The sequence below is a fragment of the Aythya marila genome, assembly GCF_965140915.1.
Source record: "Aythya marila genome assembly, chromosome: 2".
NCBI lineage: Eukaryota > Metazoa > Chordata > Aves > Anseriformes > Anatidae > Aythya > Aythya marila.
In genome coordinates, this window is record NC_139043.1 from 126,688,012 (window position 1) to 126,709,664 (window position 21,653).

Below are 21,653 nucleotides of genomic sequence, written 5' to 3' on the forward strand. Positions count from 1 at the left end.
ACGTCAACAATTAAAATGAATATGATCTTTCAAAGAGTGTCTGGGAAGCAACTTTTAAAAACATAAAACAACAACAAACAAATTTATAAACTATTTGTTTTTTTACTGCTGTGGCCAGAGCTCTGTATGAGAGGTGCTTTTGTGGAATTCTTTGTCTTCAGCCTCTAGCTGTTCCAGCTCACTCTGTTCTGGTACTCCTCCCCTTTCTTTTTGTTTTCTCACAAAGGACAGAGATGAAGGTCAGCTCTGTGCTTCTGGACCGTATGTCAGAGTGATTGCTTCACACTATATATCTTCTGGTTTGTTTGTTTGTTTGTTTAAAAAAAAAAACAAAAAAAACTCAAAGGTTTAAAAGTTCATAATTGCAATATACTAATGAGGAAACCTCACTGCAAAGAAGCATTTTGTATGTACCTTCTTCCAGATGCTAACAGATAAAATTTCTTACTGCTTTTTTATTTTACTACTTCAAAAATTGATTTCAAAACAGAATCTTATTTCAATGCCTGCTTGCCGTGTGTATTCCTAAGACTGTTTCTTGTGTTCCAGTTCATAATGGAAATCATCATTCTGTCTCCTGTAGTATGTTATCCAGTTTGTAGATAAGATGCATATGTTAGACTTTATTCTATAGACTATGTAGATGTACTGGTAGTAAAATACATAGCAGTGTGTCCCAGTTATCACCAAGCTCAAGGCCAAAGTTTGTGTGTTCTTGCAAATTTAGGAGTTAAATATGCAAATCTTCATCTTCTCTTGAGAAATTAAATGTTTTCGACTGCGTGGGTAGAATCTGATGAGAATTCAACCAGCAAAACTTCTCCAGTAAAGTTAATTAAAGCCGGTATCCTGAGAACGCTTTGCATTAATTTTGTATCAGATTATACTTTTACTTTCTGCAGCCTTAATTAATCAAAACTTAATGGTTACTCAATCTGTAGCAGTGTTCTGGGCTTAACAATATCAAGGGGCATGTTCCTAATTGAATATTGGGATCTGGGGAGAGGAGCAGTAGACACTGGTCCCCTTTTCCAAAAGAGAAATAGACTTTGAGGTATGAGCAGGGGAAAAAAGAAAGAGGTAAATGTCAGCTTGTCCTTGAGGACAAGAAATGGCAGCAGAATGAAGACAGCACAGTAATTAACAGGTCTTTCTACAAGAGAGAAGGTGGCCTCTACTGTGCCTGGTTACACAGACTGTAATTTAAAACAAACTGTCTTGATCTCACAGCTGGATCTTCCAGTGACTGGTTCTTGCAGGCAGTCTGAATATGTAAGATGTAAGCCTGTGAGCAGAGACTGAGGTAGTCATTGCCTGAGAGCACAAGCTGAGATGACAGATTGCTTTGTGAAGAGCTAAAACTCTCATCCATGGTGGCTTAAGGCTGTAGATTAAGCCTTTGTAGATTAATGGTTTTGGCCTGTAATGTTAACATTTTGAATTGCACCAGGATGCAAAGGAGAGTCAACTACAGTCTGAACTTGGGCTGTTGCCCTCCAGCAACAGAGCTAAAAACAAAAAGGTTTTATAAACCTTTGCATAGGTGTTCAAAAAGTAAATTCCTGGTTACTTGAAGCATGCATCAGGATAAAGAAACTCTAGAGCTGGCCAGACTAAGGGGATCATTGTGCCAAGACTCAGTTCCATGTGTAAGTAGAGGGCTATATTCATCTCTGTCATGATGCTGATGATAGTGACAACTTTTTAAATGTAATAAGCATGGATTAAATAATATTTCTGTCAACTAATATCCTTTGCTTTTCTGCATTGCTTTTAACGAAACTGGGCTCTCAATCCAGGAAAAAAGCTGGACTTCGTCAGCAAAAAGAGTGAAGCTAGCAGATCAAGAGAAGTGACACAATAAATATATATATATATATATATATATATATATATATATATATGTATAGATTTTTTTTATTTAAAGACATGCATACAGATGCCTTTTGAAGTGTCATGTAAAATAATGTCGCCTATGTTGGACCCCCAAGGATCAAAGCAGTATGTTGACATGCCAAGTCAAGTCTAGTGATGGCTACCAAGACCAATTAGGAGGCTGGAGCACATGATGTACAAGGAGAGGCTGAGGGTGCTGGTTTTCTACAATCTGGGGAAGACAGTACAAGAAGAAGAAATTGTCATATATAAGGAGCAGTTATGGAGAAGACAGACTTTTCTTGGAGGTGCTCAACAAAAGAGTCACTGGTCAAGTTGCAATGAGAGAAATTCTAACTGCATGAAAGGGAGCTGGGGTTTGTTGGACTAGATGACCACCAGATGTCACTTCCAGTCAAAGTTTCTCTATGATTTTGTTGATTTACTACGTGTGCCTGTAGAGGCCTAGCAGTCCTGATTCAGGGTTGGGACTTAAGTTTAAGGTAATACCTTCTCCATGGAAATAGGGAATGAGAGAATGGCATTTTTTGTCTTCAATACAGTAGCCCCATATAAAGGAAGCAGGAGACCTGTCCTGCAGACTGTCCCCAAGCTCAAAGGACCTGATCCTCTGTCCCAGCAGATGACAGAACCATCAGCATACTGATTCTTCATCAGCAGTTGAAACTGGTTTACTGTGTACAGGCACAATTATTCTCCTGGTTCTGTGCCTTTTTGCAGATTAGAGGATGCCTGGCTGTCATATGATTGCTGCAAAACAGGAAACCTCTGCTTCAGAATCTTGCTCCCCAGATTATTTTTGTTGTTTTTGATTGCCTCTAGAGTAAAATAGATGAACAGCCCTGGAAGACCTGCTAGCTTTAGGTGCCACATGCAAAACAAGCTGTTTTGTCACTAGATGTTTATTTTACAGGAATATCTACATGTAGATCATGCAAGATACAGAGGTTCAGTTAGACTCCCCCACAGAAGGCCTCTAAATCCAGCAGAACAATATGCAAGTGCCATGGCAAAGTGGTTCGCATGCTTCTATGGCAAGCTGGTGTTCTGGACCTGTAAAACATCTTTGTGAAGAGATTGTTTTTGCTTTACTTAAGCTGCCATGTCAAGTGAAATTGATACTAAGACAATGGGAAGCAAACCAAGTAAGCATTTTGAAATCTGTATTAATGAGCTTGTCATTGTTTAATGTACTTTCGCTGGTGCAGAAAAATACAGATAATGTGACAACAGGCATTGCAAACTAAACTTATTCTTCTATCAAGTCCACCCACATAGATATTCAAGAAAAGCTCCATCACATGCTGAAATCTGAAAATCTAAAGCAACCTTCAGAAGTAAATTAAATTAATTAGAGTACACTTAATACCTGTGTATCATTCAGCTTTCAAACAATACTGGTGTAGGACAAGAAACAACAAAAATCAAGCAAGGAGAGTAGAAGTTCATGGCTATTTTTGTTTGTTTGTTTGTGAATGGTGCCAGAACAGTTCCAGAAGACCTTGTAGCTTCCTCTACTGAAGGGTATTCACCTTTAATAAACTGAAGGTGAACAACTTACTGCACGGGCTTGTTAAGGAAAGCTACTGAAAAATACTTGTTCTGGATAAAGAATCAGAAAATAACTTATTTTTGCTGGTATGGTCCATAGTGTCATAACATAAAATAATTGCTTTTTATAGAGCACTGATTTTTTAGTCTAATTGTAAGGAACTCTAGTTCATCTTTTGTCTTTAATTGTTAATGATTCTTGATTCCTTGGAAGAAAAATAGTATAGGATTATAGCTACTAGATTCTATGCTGATCTACTTGATTTTAACTGTAATTAAGACGGTATTTTTGAGGGTTTGTCACAGCAATACCCTTGGAAGTTGTTTTTTTTTTTTTTCTTTGTGTGTCTTGAGGAAAAAGATACTCACCCTTCTATTAGTGTAAGGAGAGTAGTTTTCTTAATGAAAGACGTAAGCTGACTAAAAGCTACTTATTCTTCTAGATGTATCTTGTCAGCCCCTATTTCTAAGAACCTTCTCAATCTAGCATCAGGTGTGTTTCTGTCTACAGAGATCCTGTCCTATTATTGTTGTTTCAGAGTGCCCAGGATTAACAAGAAGAAATGCAGAAGAAATAAACAAATCTAAAGCTGAGCAGAGCAAAAATTGTCTCAAAGTGGTAATGTTTAGTTCTGTGATACTTGATTGCTTCTGTAGTTACATCTAAAAGGTATAATGCTATGCAGCTTCACATAAAGTTTATGCAGTAATAGAGATCACTGTAGTATTTGGTTACATGCTTAATAATCAGGCTAAAACAGTTTGTCTTTGGCAACCTGATCACCATCTATATTTCATCAAATCAGAGGTGGAGGGTTGTTTGATTTAGTTTATGTAGTTTATATGCTTTTTGTATGGTATTTTTTCATTGTTTGTTCTTGTTGATTTTATTCAAGTTATCGGTTAACTGGAAAGTCAACTAAAGATGTCTCAAATAGGCTTCATGGGGTAAGAAGAATTATTTTTGTTTGGGGTTATGTGCGTGATAAGCAGGAGTGTTGTGGTTTGGCTGTGGCTTTTTTTTTTTCCCTTACTTGTTTGTTTTCCTTGTGGGTGTGGTATAGGGGTTTTTTGGTGGTGGTGGGTTTTTTTGGTTGTTGTTTGGGTTTGGGGTTTATTTTGGTTGTTTTTTGGTTTTAACATAAACCTCCTTTCTGCTTATATTCCTAAGGTGTGTAAAGATGGCTGTCTTTGTCTATGCTATTCAGGAATGGCATAACTCTTTGCTTTAATTTTTTTGTCTTCTAGTTATGTCTTCGATTGTCAGACTCAGAGACTCCGAGCATTTTTACACTTACTCTCTGCAAACTACTTGTATACTTTTAAAGAAGAAAGAATTCTTCTGTATTTACTTTTTAGTGGGAAAGATAAAGTTTGCTTTCACTTTCAGTTGAACCCATTGGTTTTGGTAGTCCTTTAACCAGTATACTGAGGTATACCAAGCAGGAGGTGAATAATAATTCACCTAGTAGTATCTTTAACATACCTAAGAAATCGTCATATCACATAACGTGAAGTTTAAAGTAAACAGTCAGATTCCCTTTGACTTTACAGATAAGTTTGCTTCATTTGGTATATGTATCAAATGACTAAATGATTTGTTGTGATTCCCAGAAAATTTCTTGGCACGTGTAGATCACGGCTGTCTAGATACAAGATCATTATTCCAGTAATGACATCGTGTTAAATAGCTCTGTGGAAAGGAGACACATGCTGAAACATGGATTCAGCTGTGTTTCACATAAAAGTGTTCAGTGTATGTCCATCCAAAGGTCAGTTAAGGGGAAAGAGAGGTTTCTATTTCACTTAGCCTATGGAATCTTGAATATGTTTTTACTTTCTGTGTTTCAGGTATTAGTACTTTTTTTAAAAAATATAATAGTAGTTATAACTGAGGTTTTAAATTTTCATTGTTTTTAATATTTGAGTAGTAGTATTTCAATAATCCCTGTAGGGTGCTGAGCAAGAAGAGAGAGGCAAAATAGAAAAGGGGCAAAATATTGCCTGATTCCGAAAGTCAAAGATATTCCTGACAAAGCATGAATGAGCAAATTGCTTAGGGGGAAGAGGAGCATTTTGGAAAGAAAGATTTAAAGCAGAAAGACACTGAGGCTGAGCAGTCTATATCCAAGAACTGTTACCTGAAGGTTATTTCAATAACACTGTACTGAAAAGATTTCTAAAATGAAGATGCTTCATGGTTTTTCCATATTTAGTTCAGCTCTGATTTCATTGCAGTCTGATGAAAGCGTAAATATGGATTATTTGTTACACAAACAACAGATTTATTTGTTTGAAAATACTGTTGCTGTTTCTCTTGGATCACGAGAAGGCCATAGGTAGCAGGGCTGAGCTATAAGGTAATGGAAAGATTTGTTTAGGATAAGGGCAGAAGAGATCATTTTTGGTGTTAGTTTAGGATGGCATATTTCAAAGACATTGAGCAAAAAGTTTAAAATCTACTTATCTAAAGGTTGATGATGAAGCACATATTCACTGAAGTTTTTAATCCAATATAGTCATGTTAGAAAAAGTGGGCATTAAGTGCTTGGTAGTAGAGAGAAAAATGTCTCCCCTCCATCCTTGTTCCCGTAATGTTTTTTTACAGTATTGGTAATTCTGACTCAACTGAAATTGTACTGTGTTTTCATCAGTGTGAACAGGTCTTAGAGTTAGCACTGTATCTTCAAATTTAATGGGAGATGTCCTACACGCTGTTCATTCACCTGAACTTGTAAATGGTTAGAGTTAACCTACAAGCAAGCATATCACCTCGTGTAACATGCTTGAATTCTTGGTACTTCATGCTCTTCTGACCAGCATTAATTCAACTGAATAAGGTGGTGTGATATAAAATGATAATAATAATTATATAATTTTGTTACTATATTGAATATTTTCTTGGAAGCAACATACAGGTTTGAAAAACTAGTATATACTTCTCTTCCACCTTTTTTCCTCTGGTACAGAAAACTGAAAATGTCAGAGAAAAGGTACCTCATCCTTTCCCATGTAAAACAACAGCTTCAATCTTGGGAAAAACAAGTTGCTTTTGTTGTTTATAGAAATCATGGCTATAAGATAAGCATGACGGTAATTGAGAATTTCTTGGTATATGGTGATAAAGTCTGGTGTATAGAGGATAATGCCTTAGTTGTTGCTCATGGCATTAACATACCTGACGCACAGCCTTTGCTTGGCATGAGATTGTCGCACATCAGCTGTGTGGTGTTAGGGATGTGTAACAAATGAGTTTACCATGTGCCTGTGATTTCCTAGTCTGAAGAGGAAAGAAAGTGACTGAAGAGCAGTCTCAGCAAGTTAGGGAAGTTTAAGGGAGACACTGAAAAGCCTACTTAGTGCTTGTCACGGCCATTTATATCTGCATAGTGTCTTGTGATAAATACAAATTTTGTCTGTGGGTATACTGGGTGTAGGTGTCAGGGTATTGGTAATGGGGTGGCTGCATGGGTGACCTCTGTGATGAAGAGGCTGGGGTCTGCCCTGTACTGGATGTAGATGGTTCCAGCCAGCTCCACAACAGCCCCACTGCTGGGTACAGATGGACCCATCCACCAAGCTGATGCTGCCCACAGGAAAACTGGGCGTCTCTGGTGCCTGGAGCACCTCCTCCTCTTCCTTCTTCTCTGACCTTAGGGTTCCTTCTGCTGTTTCTCGCTTCTTCGCTCGTCCTCTGCCTTCTTTTTTAAGAAGGGACAAAAAATGTCACACAGGCAATTATTGCCAATTAATAACAGCCTAGAGCAGTGAGAACTAAAAACAGCTTCCCCTCATCCACTCTCTTCCACCTCCACCCTGGCACAGGGAAATGGGGGCTGTGGTCAGTCCCTAACGCTTTGTCTCCACTGCTCCTTCTCAGTCACTCTACTCCCCTGTTCCACGTGGGGTTTCTCCCACGGGATGCCGTCCTTCCTGAACTGAGCCTGTGGGGGCTGCCCACAGGCAGCAGCTCTTCAAGCACTGCTCCCACATGGCTCCGTACCACAGGGTCCATCCCCCAGGAGCAAACTGCTCCAGGACGGGTTCCCCATGGGTGGGTGGCAGCTCCCTTCAGACCCCCTGCTCCTGTGTGGGCTCCTCTCCACGGGCTGCAGCTCCGGCCCGGGGCCTGCTCCTGCAGGGGCTCTCCATGGGCCACAGCCTCCTCCAGGCCACATCCACCTGCTCCACCGGGGGCTCCTCCACCCATGGGGGGGCTGCAGCGTGGAGATCTGCTCCGTGTGGGACCCATGGGCTGCAGGGGGACAGCCTGCTCCACCAGGGGCCTCTCCATAGGCTGCAGAGGAACTGTTCTGGTGCCTGGAGCACCTCCTCCCCACCTGCTGCACTGACCTTGGGGTCTGCAGGGCTGGTTCTCTCACATTTTCTCACTTGTCTCTCCCAGCTGTTGTTGCCCAGCACATTTTTTTCCCTCCTTCCTTAAATCTGCTTTCTCAGAGTTCCAACCAGCATCGCTCATGGCTCGGCCCTGGCCAAAAGCAGGCCCCTTTTGGAGCTGTCTGGAGCTGGCTCTGATCTGACATGGGGCAGCTGCTGGTCTCTGCCAGTCAGAAAGCTGAATGCAGGCTGTTAACATACAGATCAAGGAGAATAGACCAGTATGTGACAAAATACAGTTCTTTATCTCTTAACAGAAGGTGAAAGGCTCCCTGTAATCACAATTCCCTTCAGTTGCTTTTCTTTCTTTTGCTGTAGTGCTGCATGGTAGTAGGGAGAGCTAGGTGGGAGCCAAGGCAACTTTCTCTGTTCCACTTCTATGAGTGGAAATGTTCGCTTGGGGATGTTAGCATTACAGTTCCTAAATTGTGCCTGCAGTTCAGTCAACTCCTTTGAAGGGCTATATGACTCTTGGCTATGTTACCAGCAAAAAGGGAAACATACCTGATGTGAAATAAAAATTTAATAGTTAAAGTACAAGACATAGTTAAGTTACAAAACTATTAATACTTGTCTGTATTGATAGAGAAAATCCTTGATACTACAGTTCAAATTTTTGTTTAGGAATATTTACTGGTATATACTGCTTTCCTCTGGTGATATGAACCTTCACATGTTCATCTAGCTCTAAAGATAGACAGTTTTAATTAGAATGAGGGAGAGGCTTACAGCTGGTTGTCAGTATCCCAAAGTCTTTGCAAGAAAGAACAGTAGTTATAAAAGGTGGTTCTTACTCTTTGCCAGGAGGCACTTGATGTTGATTGTTTCTTCCTGCTCAGTCTTAAAAACCATCTAGGTTTATTTTTATATACTTGCCACAGTCTGCTTGTTTGTCTTTTTTCTTCATTGGTTATCCGTTACTCCTTTTTTTGTTGTTTTTTGTTCTCTTATTCCTAAAGCTTATTTTTTACGTAACAATGCAAGGCTGTGCTTCTGTAGTGACTTTAACAACTATGTATTTTCCTATTGCTTTAGATTTGGAGTAACATAAACCCATTTATACAGTTACCCTCTATCTCTGAGGTTATACAGACAACCTGACTCCTATGGAAAAAAAAAAAAAAATGGTATCCAAGAACTCACTTCTGTGGGTGATTCTTATTTTTGAGAGGTTTTCTTCCCTTTGCCAGGATTTCAGAAATGGAAGTCCTTAGAAATATTCTGCCCATGTATATATTGTTATTGTAAGCAGACAGCTGGTACTTCTTTTATTATCCACCGTACACCAACAGGTAGATGAAAGGAAGGAGGGATTCTGTGCTTACATGGTCTCAGGTCAAGTATGAAAGTATTCATGTCCTCTGACAACATGAACTGGGAACTTAGTGCAGCAGTAAGTTCTTCAGTCTCTGTTCATACCTATATATTTATGCCTTGGCTCATATCCAGAAAACATGCCTTGCACTTCATTATATTTATTGTTTTTATGCACTTGGTTAAGAATTGCATGTTCAGATTCTTTGTAGGCTTTTTTAGCATTTCTAAGTACTCAGCAACTACTGTGAAATTGTTGTGAGCTAGAATTAGGAGCTTGGGCTGCAGAAAATTTATTAGTTTAGTTGGATAACTTTTATTGGCATGAGTATAAAATATCTACTGTGTGCCACTGCTTTTTAATGGCCCATATATTAAGGTGCTTGAGTATTTTGTTACAGTTGGCTGAAATCACTGAGCTCTGCAAGAGTCAAGGAAGTTCTACTTTGTTTATATGCTTCCACCATCCCTTCTTGTAAGCACCTCTTCCTTCATTTAGGCCTTTCTTCTCTTAGATGAAGAACTGGGGCACTGGAGGCACAAGACTCAAGTTACTTGAGCTTTAGTTTGACTTGAAACTGGGGACAAAAGCAATATTGCCCACTCATATTTAAAGCTGTAACTAGCACAGAGTTTTTATGTAGCTGTGGTTTGTGGGGCCTCTGTTTTCTTCAGTTGCTGTGGGGTGTCATATTTGTCTGGGTACCTGGGTTGGCATCTACAAATATATCTTAAGTCAGAGTGCCATGGACAGATTTTGTAATGCAGCACATTTGCTAATGAAATATTAGTATATGCAAGCTTTTTTTTAGTTTCCATCTGGTACCAGTACACAGAAACTTGTCATCATTGTTAAGAGGATCTTGCTCTATAAAATGCAGATTTTTTTTTCAGTCGCAACTGTTCAAAATGTTCCTGGATCTGAAGGGTTCTTCAGGAAGAGGGGCTGTTGTTTGTTTTGCTTTTTTTCTGTCTTTGCTTAATTAGATTCTTCTTTTGCACTCGGACTTGCAAACGTTATTTTTAAGGTTCCTGTCTTCAAACTTACCATGGCAAACGTGAGGACTTTCTTTTGTCTTTTTATGTTAGAAATTCTTTATAAACTGTCCTATAACAGAAATGCCTATAAATACTACAAAATATAAAATGCAGATTGGAAATGCAAATTGGATATTAGTAGGACTTTCCTGCTAATGCCCTTCTTTCCTCCAGATGCTCATGCATCATTTTCAGGTTTGAGACTGCTTATGATAAAGGACATCCTTCTAGATGTTGCTCTTCAGGTCTCAACTTCTTGGCTTTCAAAATAGTATTGATTCTGATTTGAGTCTGAGATGTGCTTTTTAATACCAGTGGTTTTAAAGAATAAACACTTGAAATACATCACTCAGGGGGTGTCATGCTCACTAAACCTTGCACAATCATGTTCTTGAATAGCTTGGCTTCACTGCATGTCTGTGGCTATGCATATGCATATGGAAAATTACTGCTGTTTACCACTTCATGTGTTTGTTGTTGAGAAGGCCATTCCTGTGCCTACCACGGAACTTTATTAAAAGAAAAAGTTGTCTTTAAGACTTGAAGGTACTGTAAACAGTAGGAAATTGCTGCTCTCGTTCCCACTTTCCTTTAAAAGACCACAGGCAGACTTGCTTCTGCAGGGACCTTAATTCATACCTTGTTTTCTCTGGGGCTGGGAAGCATCTTTCCTCTTTCTGCATCAGTGCTGGCCTGACACATAGCTCTCTATAGACATAACTGCTGCTGAGCATGCTAAAACAGACAAGGGAAAAAAAAAAAAGTATGACGTAAGATATTTCCTTTCAATAAAATCGCTTTTGTACTATTAGACCTTCCTTTGTCCCCTCAGCCTGGTGCATTTGGCCCTCTTGGGATGACTGACTGATGCTTTAACAAGGCTTTAACAAGAGCCCTCTGTTTATATTGCTCTACATATTGTTACAGAAATAAATTAACTTAAGCTTCCCAAACGAGCCAGCAATGAGAAAACAAAACACATTGGTTTACCCTTGCAGCAGCAACACTAGAAGGTCATAATGAGAAAAATGCCGTCCGAGGCTGGAAAAACTGAGTATTTCACAGGACAATTTCTCAAGGGCAGCACAATGTTACCTCAAAAAGCAAATGCAGCCCCACTGCATGGCATCCGTCACATAATATTAAATACGTGGAGTCTTGCCCTAGGGATTTCTGAAATCAGCTTATGTTGTAATGAATGACAACTTGGAATATTCGCATACAGGTTTTTCCTCTTGATCTGATTAAATTTATAATGGACTTCATATACAAGCACGGTGGTTTTTTGTGTGTGGTTTTTTTTTCCTGTCTGGTGACTTATTCTACAGTAGGTAGCAATTTTTTTTTTTTCCTTTGAATGAAATAGAGTAGGAAAAAGAAAGCAATTAGGATTTTTTCCCCAGTGAAGAAATATATGGCTCTAATACACCTGGAGAACATCTGGCAAGAATATAGCAATGCTTGAGATTTACACCTTCCTGGGCCAATGCAGGAGGTACGTCATCAATTTTGTAAGCAATATCGTTCTTTCTGTCCTCTAAGGTAGTTAGCAAAACTTTCCGGGTGACCGTCATCTAATCTTATGGCAATAGTATCAGTGGACCACTATAGTGAAAGAGTAAAGTATTCCTGCTGGAAACAAGTCTAAAAAAAGCGCATGTGAGACGATTATTTCAGGAAGCCTTAAGTAGGCTATGCTGTTGCATAGCAACAGAAGCAGGCAGTCCTTAGACTCCAAAGCAGTCAGCGGACACATGGGAGCAGAATGCAGAAATGATGGAAACCTTGAAATATGTAAGGCTGAGACTAAGGGAGACTGAAGTGAAGTGATATGCAATATAGAATGTGAACGTACCGTGGTAGAAATAATAAATTGAACTGCTTTTAAGTCAAACTGAAATGCTGTCAGCTAAACTGGGCTTTTTTTTTCTTTTTTTTCTTTTTTTCTTTTTTTCTTTTTGTAGCTTCTAGATAGTCATTAAAAAACAGCAGAATGTCTGCTGGCTGGGAAAGCTAATTCAAATGTAAAGTAGATGTTAAATGCCTACCACAAGAAAAAAAAATGCATGGAGATGTTGGATTTTTTTTTTATTGACAAGCCAGAAGTTGATGAAATAAGCTTTGAATGAAATATTGATTAAGGTATTGTGGCACAAATTGGTTATTATTAAAAAACTATTTGTCTGACGTTCACAGGTCTCCAAGTTGGCCTATGGTATTTATCTCAGCAGATACTGAGAAGTACGGTGTCATTGAGTGTATTCTTGGCAAACTCCAAGCCTGCATGTGAAATGTGAGATCTCAGCAGAAGCACATTGTAGTTTAGCAACTTTGCAAGAGGTAATCTGTTTTTTATTAAAAGCAAATAAAGGAGCCAGTATTTAATATTTGGTAGCATACAGTTGTGGATGATCGTGCCAACAAAAAGACAAATTTCCTTCCTTTCAGTGCTGTTTTTATCACTGCCCTAGAAGATACAGTAATAAGCTGAAGCTCTTCTGTTCTGGATGCTGCAACACATACTTTGATGGTGAGTCATGACTGCATGATTTTAAAAGGTAGTCACATGCAGTTGAGCTATTGCACCAGAACCTGCTGAAAAGATTAGTGATATAACAAATCTCTCTAGTAGATTAATGTATTAAAGATTTGAGGAAAGTGTCTTGGAAGGGGACTGTTTTTTAAAATACTAAGAAAGAGTTTAAGGATTTATGAACTGGAGCATTTATGTATCTTGAATACTGTTAGCTAGACTAAACACTGCACTGAAACATTAAAGAATCAGAGTAAATAGGTCTGGAAGAAACCTCTTAAAAGCGTCAATACATCCTCCATTCCACACAGGACCAATGCATAATCTGTTTTAAATATTGTCATGATGCTGGTATTTAGACACTTTCTTTTTGTTTTTCTAACTGAATGCTTTCTTCTTATGTTATCTACAAGCTGATACTGTAAGATGCTGTAAACACATCAATCAAATTGTCAGAATGCAGAACATCACAAAATGCAAACTTTGATTCACTTGGGAATGGGAGCAATGTAACAAAGAAGGATGACTCTATTAAGTGAAATCTCTTGCAGTGAGATTAAAAGGCAGAAGGCTTTCTAAAATTATATTGAATGAGATTGTCTTAGAGGAAAACGGCATTGGAATGATACTGTATTTTTCTGGAAATACAGTATATTGCTGTAAGTATGTTAGATTGTTGTCCAGTGCTGAGAAGTGGAATTAGTCTATTCCAGGGAAAGATAATCAAGGTATTTTTAAGACAGAGTCATACAGGAGCAGGAGAGCAATATCAGTTTTCATAACAAATAGGCTTCATGATATTAAAAACAGTCTTTTTCTTGAGTAGCAATAGAAGGATGCCATAGAAAGAATTATTTTTAAATACTGTAGGCACCGGACCACATTATCCTCCTATTGTAAGAGGTCTGAAGCTTCTTCCCCTGCTTCCTCTCTCCTAAAATACATACAGTCCCCTCATTCAAATCAGCAGCCCTGTGTGAAGTCCTTGACTCAAATTAGCCCAAGGTTCCTCTTGGAACCTTGGTAGCTGGAGGGATCTACCAAGGTGGAAGCTATCTTCCTGATTGTTCAGGTTTGACTGGTTTCTTTAACCAAACTCTCAGTTCTCTAAGGCAATTGCTGCTCCCTACATCTCCACCTGCTTTTTGTCTTCCTGGCCTTGTCCTTCAGACAGAGTACCCTTTTGGATGGTATCTTCCCACCTGAAGTTTGATTCTTCACACCCATATCATGAGTTTTGTAATTCCACCATATTTCCCCAACCCAGCAGATACATAGATAACTGTTGGCAGTGCTGGCTAATATCTTTTTGCTAACCATTACCTTTACTGACATTTTAAAACAACGAAGAGCAAGGTTCACGTTAGTTCTTACCATTGCATAGCAAAGCTAGGTATTTGGTCAGTTTGAGTATATGTTAGTATGGCAGAGGTGGTCTGTTATTTGGCTTGTAGCTAGATAAAGATCATAAATCTTCGTGCTAGTTTCATTGTTGACTTTTAGGATTTGCAGCAACTATAGTGGATGGATATTACTTTGGAATCTTCAGCTATTCAAATCTACAATTCAGCTGCATGTTTCAACCCTCATAAATGAATTGACATTTTCTTGCACCATGGAACTATTTCTTAAAAAGCACAGCCAGGTCCCATTTAACTGGAGAAGTACACAACAGTGTGCTGCATATTGGCTGTGTACCACTTGTTGTTTGATTTTTTTTTTTTTTCAATGAGAATCAAATAGTCTATTTATTTATTCTCATGTGAACTTTAAAAGCATACTAATAAAGCAACAACTAGCAAGGTGTATAACTGCAGAGGAAAATGATATCAAGGGGGATAGGTCATTTGTGGATAAGCATTTAGATGTGCAACATTTAAAAACTCAACAGACCAGAAGAATTCTTTTAGATCATCTCGAGTAGGATGAATGTAATTTAACCTGCATAGGTAGTAAAGATCTTGGCTTACCTATTGGACTTTTTTTCTACTCAGTAGGAAGAGATAAGCACATTGAAGATGCTAAGTTGCATTCATTCTAAAACAAATGCTTATTATGGATTGAATGAATCACCTCATATAAGTACCTGCCTACATATGTATGTACAGGCATTTAAAATTTGTCAGTAAATTTCATTTTGTCCCTTCCAAAGTACTACGCTTCTGTCAAAAATTGGAAGTTTAACTTTGATAGCAAATCATTTATCTGAGTGGCTTCCACATTATCGCCAATAAACTGGTTGTTTAAAAATTCATAATAGTCTGCAGGTAATTCACAGTGTTATTTTGTTATTAGACTTTCAGTTAAAAGTTGGCTAAATTTAAAAAAAAAAATAAAAAACAGTGAAAGTTGCCTGTAAGGATTACAGTGGTTCACAGCAGTCTAGTCCAAAAAAAATTGCAACTACTGATCAAGACAGTTCAGGTTTTTTGTTCTTTTTTCCTCAAAAAGCCATATAGATGCTGGTGTATGTAGCAGTGAATAGAGAAGATGTGGCTGTTTCAAAAAAAACTCATTACAGTGTTATAACAAGTTCTTGAAAAGAATAGATATCAGAGACTCAGCTGTGTTTTCTAATGAGAATTGTGTTGGTCAATACCTTTAATGTACTGTCTGTGCAGGTTAGCACTTGTGTGTTCAAGAGAAAGAACTTGCTTGCAGCATTAAAGGCAAGGTTAGGAAGATACAGAGAAGCTTCATGAACAAAACCCATGTGACTTTCTTCCCTTCAGTGAAAGTCCTGCTGCATCTACTCTTGTTTCTGCAGAAAGGAAGATCGAATTGAAATTAAGTGGTAGATGAGAGACCAAGTCCTTATGATCGTGGGCATCATGGATTTTGTTCAAGCATACACAGAGTATTGAAATATCTGGCATATAGTTCTGTAGACTTCTTTAGGCAGGCTATACTAAAACATTACTTTCCCAGAATGGAAACTCATGGAAACTCAAGGGAAAATGGAAATTCAAGGGAAACTTCAAGAGAAGCTCATGAGGTGGCATGGAAATTCATATTTCCTTTACGTGATACCCCTCTGACTTGAAAGCTAAAAAAACTTTTAGAGTTAACACTGGTCGCTCAACTGTGTGTCTGTGCAAAAACAGTGCTCTTCTATAGCAAGATATATAAACTCTCATGGAGAAAGTGTACTTCTATTTAATTGTTGCTCTGTTTCATTTGCTTTCAACATAGCAGGCCATGAATTAGATGGGAATCTTAAAGTGTGCAAGGTGCTGGGGATTAGAACTATCTCCTCACTGGAAAGAGCCCTGTCTCTAAGCTAAGGCTAGATTTGGAACCAAAATTTATTTTAAAAGCATAATTATACACCTTCTCTAAAACAGACATGCTATTAAATGACAAGTTCTCTTGGCTTTTTTTGTTCTCTTATGAAAGCTGAATATAGATAATTACATTTAAATAATGTGCTGATCGTGATACAACATTTAGCAGCCAAAGCCTGAGAGAGTTTTATTTGAAAATCCCTTATTCAACCCCATCATTAAGCACGTATGGAGAAAGAGGAGGAGTAAACATTGAAGGATTGTACCTCTTAGTCTTACACTGCAGCTTCACCAAGAAAATGGCTCCCCTGTGCTAGCGGGCAACATATGACAATCCTCTAGAAAAGCCATGTGTCAAATGCTCATTCTTACTGTCAGCCTTTTTAAAATAAAATATCCTTGCTAATTTATATTTTTCTATTAAATGCATTTGTAGTTCTTCTAGGTAGTTAGTCCTTTAAAAGTATTAAAATTCAACCACCCTAGGTACCTATAGCCCCCAAACTACAGAGGCTCTATTTTAATTTATGTTGGTATCTCACATAATTCTTTCACTTCAAAACTCTTGATAACAACGTCACCGTGTAAAACCTTGTTTCATTGAGTTACTATGGGATCTAGTCAAACTGGGATTTAATTTGTGAAAGCTATCACTAAATTTTAGATTTGACTGTTCTTTCAACAGAGCTGAAGTACATAGAAGAAGGAAAACAGCTGCAGAAATTTGACAGTTACCTTAAGAAACTTGGTGGATGTGTTATATATAGCATGGAAATGGAAAACTTAACACAGGAGTTGGATTGTGGAGTGTTCAGGGAGCTTTCTGAAAACACAAATTCTGATTCTTTCTGTGTGTATTAAATTACACTGTTTTTGTCGTCCTTCCTTACTCCTCCCAAGTTCTCCGGTTACTAATTCCACTCCTCATGATACTTACCAGTAAAAGCTATACATTTGTAGGACATAGAAGTATGTCCTTTGCAGGTTTACTTGTTATTTTTAAAAATAACAGATATCTTATTACACAGGCTAAAATCCAAGACAGCAAGTCTCCTGTGATCATGCTATGCCTGTTTATTTTCTTCCTCTTCCTCATCCTCTATAATTGTTTAAGAGCCTGCAAGAAATTTTCAACACGACTTCCTTTTGACAGAAGTCAAAGATACACATATTTCTAAAGTTTTATGAAACTAGGAAGCTGAGGAAAAGAAGGATACTATATGAAAATCTCCAGTGCTGAAGTTCAAATTCTAAACTTCTGTCATGCAGAACGCTGGGGGAAAGGGAAAGCACAGCTGTGGCAGATTTCAGATGGTATCTTACCGCTCACCACGTTTTCCAACCCTGTGGTAGCAGGTTTCATTAATTTTTATGCTCACACAACTGCTTTCTTGTTCTAGTTCCTGCTTTCTTTAGCTTGCTAGTTCAGTTGGCAGAAGCGGTAAAGTTTGCAGCCTTCTTGTTTCAGTTCAATACCATGCAGGAAAATACTGTTTTTACAACTTCAAATAAATAAATACTAGAAATAACAGGACCAGGACCACAATCTTTTATGCAGGAGTATCTGTCAATACAATTAGGAAATTCAAATTACGTTTCACAGAATTATTAGCAAACTCTGTTCCTTCCACAGAGAATAAACAAAAAAGGTTTTTTGGAGTGAATGGTAATTCCTTAATGACTGGTTCAGTGAATGTATTAGAGACTGCTGGGCATTGCGCCATTCACTGGAAGGGGAGCTCTCGGCTGATGTCAGTGGAGTTCCATATTTATGCAGTAATGTCTCAAGATAATGCCAATACATAACAGAATGGTGTTTGACATTTAAGAGAAGATGCAGACAGGAAAACTTGGAAGTGTTAATAAATGTGTGTTTGGTAACATTATTTTTTTGATCTGAATGTTTTTAGTAATGCCATATTGAGCCTATAGAAAACAAGCCTTTAAAATAAAGGTTCTTTGCAAGCACATTTTTGCATGGCTTTATAGCTTGTTTCATGGCTAAAATTAAATTAGCAAGCCTGAGAATTCCCCAGGTGCTCTCCTAGTTTTATGTAGTGTTTCATGAAGAATATAATCTCTCTGAAGAGTTTTCTGTGCAGTGCAAAGTTTGTACAGTCCAGGGAATTGCTCACTGAGTACAGAATTCCTCATTTTGCTGCCGTTACAGCTGTATAGCCTGTTTCATCTCAGCCATAGACTTCTCTGCTCATTCTGTTCCTGATGCGCTGATACGCAGCTGCCAAAGTTATGAAAGAATATTCTTCTGTGGTGGGTTTGTTTGTTTAGTTTGGTTTGGGTTTTGTCTTGTTTCTTTCTTTCTATTTTTTGTTTATTTGTTTTTCGCCCTCACTAAATGAAATCAGTAACTTGGCAGGAGTGGTAGCAGTGATGACTTTGGACTCATGCTATTACTACTGACAAAATCCAAGCTGCACACTGCTGACTTGTAGGTCTTGTACCACCTTTTCTGCAAGCCCACTGCAATAACAGGAATGAGCAAAGATACCTCCAGTAAGTTTCACTTCAGACCTTTTGCATTCTGATCTTGCTGGACGATATTTTTCAAGGAACAGGTCCTCACTGTTACTCTTCACTTTTGGATGTTATGTGCTTCATTACCCCATCGTTGATATATTTGGTGTCTGCTGCGCCTCGGGGGAAGAACAAATGGTAGATGTCTCATTTCCTTCAGTATTCTTGCAGTGTTTCAAAAAGGGAGCACTGCACAGGAAGAAATGTGCATACTCTCATGCTCATGAAGACATTTGTTAATTGAGAGGCGCCACACCGTTTTATGTTTGTCAGGCATGCTTTCAGTCAATGCTGACCTCTTTCACTTCCCTGGATGCTTGTTGTTAGGTTTTAGCTTTTTATTTTTTTAAAGTAGTTTCCTGTTTCATACTGATTGTTCATAGGAGAAAAATTATCCCATTGGCCATCCGGTGTTTGACATGGGACACCAAAACGTGATAGCCCCGAACTTCTTTGTAAATACATCACTCTTGCAATGATATATGATATAGTTATATTTAGTCTAAATAAAATACGGTTTAGAATCCTTTTTTGACTTCTCAGACAACTCCTTTGTACACCCTCAGACAGCTGACTGAAGCTGGGGAGGTAAGGAATAGCATGAGGATGAAGAATGGACAGAATTTGTGAAGATTGTTCAGAACTAAGTGTGGGAATGAGTTGGCTGTTGTCGTGTATCTATTTAAACAAGAGTGTAAAAAAAAAAAAAAAAAAGTTGTCTTTTTATTGAAAGAAAGTCAAATCTTTTGCTGCTGCTAGTGTTTGATGACTTTAGGGGCTTCTTCAGTGTCCAGCGAGTGCATATGGTAAGATCTGGATAAAAACATTTGTACACTGTATACAAATGTAAATATTAATCTTCTCTGGAAATAACAGCTAAGCCTTCTCACTGCATGCAGTTGCGTGCAGTGTTTCCCTTATGGCCATTTTCTCTCTCTGCAGTACAAAAAAACAGAAGTACTGCTTAGAAATGAAGGCAGCATATAGCTGTGGGGGTGCTGCTTCTGTTCCATGGTTCCCTAGTGCTGCTTTTCTTCAGAGTACTGCGCTACCAGAAAGCTTCCCTGATCTCCCTCCTACATCCAAACATAAAATGTGAGGGATGTTGCATTTGAAGCATGGTAATCTATTTTTTTGCAGAAAGCCTTAGATGAATGCAAATGGAACTAACAGTAAAAGTGGGATCAGCAAAAGAGAGTGTTCTCCCTGCAAGGTTTATAGTTATGCTTCTATAATTTGGGGGTAAAAATAAATAAATAAATAAATAAATGTAGCAGGTTAGAGCTATAGCAGATGTTCCGGCAGGGTTACAAATCTTTCTCTTACTGAGGGTGAAACACAAGCTTCCTTGTATCTTTGGCAGAGCTCACATGAAGGCGTATCATCACATTATTCCATAATGACATGAGAAATATTTATTTTCCAATGGAAAAAGGGTTCTGAGCTATAGCTAGGTTACAGAGCCTAGCTTTTTAATCCTGCATTAGTTTGGCTCTTCTTGCACTTGATTAGCCTGTCTGTACTCATCACAGTAACCTTACGGTAATACATGCACCTTGCTGCAGCAACCACACAAAAATAAATTCGTTGAGTCTGAAGGGGTGTATGTACAATGCTGAAATTAACTGTACTACAGGAAAGGAAAATGCACAAAACATCTGTGTGCCTGTGCACTAGCATGCAGGTCTACATGCAAAGTGTTACTGATTTGTACTTTCTTAATCCTTATGCTTTGCTTTTGTGCAGAAAAGAACTTTGTTCCACCCCCTACCTACCTCCTAGTTCCCAGCTAATATTAAAAGCAGAGACAGCTCTATAGAGAAATTATGTTGCTGAGGTCATTGCTTTTATAAAGTACTCACCAGTGTTTTATGAAGTATGATAAATGAAGTTGTTTAAAGTACTGCTGAATACGGACTGTATAAAATCCACAGATTTTTTTTTCTTTTCACTCCGTTTCTGCTGTAGTTTCTCCAAATGTTTAGATTGAGGCATCTCCTTTTGCTGAGTACTGCATATGCCCAGTCTATTCCACAATGAGACCCCTCTAGCTCTTCTATTCTCCTTTCATACTATCTGTTTTTCTGGTGTTCTGAGTGTTGGTGTTTCCTTTTCTCTCATCCAGGTACTGCTATGTGGATATTTGTTAGCAATGACTGATGTGGAATCTACATATGCAGACTTTATTGCTTCAGGAAGAACAGGTAGAAGAAATGCACTCCATGACATACTTGTGTCCTCTCCAGGTGGGAACTCTAGTGAACTAGCCTTAAAGTTATCAGAGCTTGATATAAACAAAGCAGGTAAGTACATTTTGGTCTGCTAATGTATTTATTTAAAACTTAAAATGAAAAAAGTAGTACACAAAAAATGGCTTATGTGCACGAGTTATTCACTTGTCCCTCAACAACATTTTTTTTTTTTTTCTGAAACTAATATGAGCAGGGGTTGCCTGCAATAAGAAGTCCAGTTTTCGTAAAAGGGAACCTATCTGCAAACGCAACATACTAGTAAAACAAGAAAACACTTTGTGCAGTGAGTGCCTAGCGCATGTCCATGTTAGGATAAATTTCACAGAAAATTAAGTACAACAAAGAAAATAACAAAGTCTTAATTAATACCCAACTTTTCATAGTATCCTTTAAAGGAAGCGCCTTGGTTTGAAGCCAGTAGAAGATGCCATGTGTCTGCTTAAATGCTTGCAGAGATTAGTTTTGTTTTCATCTGCCAGAGGACAGCTCAATAGCAATGCATTGATGTTTCTTTCATTTGTATCTTTGTTTCCAGATTATGTTGATGCTTTGTCCTTCTTTTAAGGCAATTAGCACTAATGCAGTCCTAAATCTTACTCAACCTCTGATGTTAACAAAATTTTTAGCTGGTTGTACACCTTCAGCTGAGAGAAAGGAGGGACAGTGTATGGTGAAGGGCCTTACATTAAATAAAAATAGTAATATGGCTATGTATTTAATATAATGTTATTTGGGTGGAGGTTAATGAACAGATCTCATAAATTCTTGAAAGGCCTTTTCAGATTTTGGGAAAGGAGTCTTACACTTAATAACAGCAGAAGAATGTAGACACAGCAAAAATACAGTGTTGAT

At 38.2% G+C, this 21,653-nt stretch overlaps 1 protein-coding gene across 5 annotated transcripts in view; it reads left to right on the forward strand.

Moving 5' to 3' along the window:
• The window catches only part of PKIA (cAMP-dependent protein kinase inhibitor alpha), a 44,545-nt gene that overhangs the window by 14,687 nt on the left and 8,205 nt on the right, over positions 1–21,653 (forward strand). For 3 of the 5 annotated variants that reach the window (XM_082752685.1, XM_082752684.1, XM_082752683.1), the window contains one exon: positions 20,675–20,852. In XM_082752685.1, coding sequence (XP_082608811.1) covers positions 20,702–20,852 — 151 coding nt within the window. In that variant the 5' untranslated portion in view covers positions 20,675–20,701. Of the gene's footprint in view, positions 1–12,393; positions 12,538–12,645; positions 12,728–19,334; positions 19,356–20,674; positions 20,853–21,653 lie in introns of those variants that run through there. The other 2 variants (XM_082752681.1, XM_082752682.1) reach the window with 2 other exon arrangements.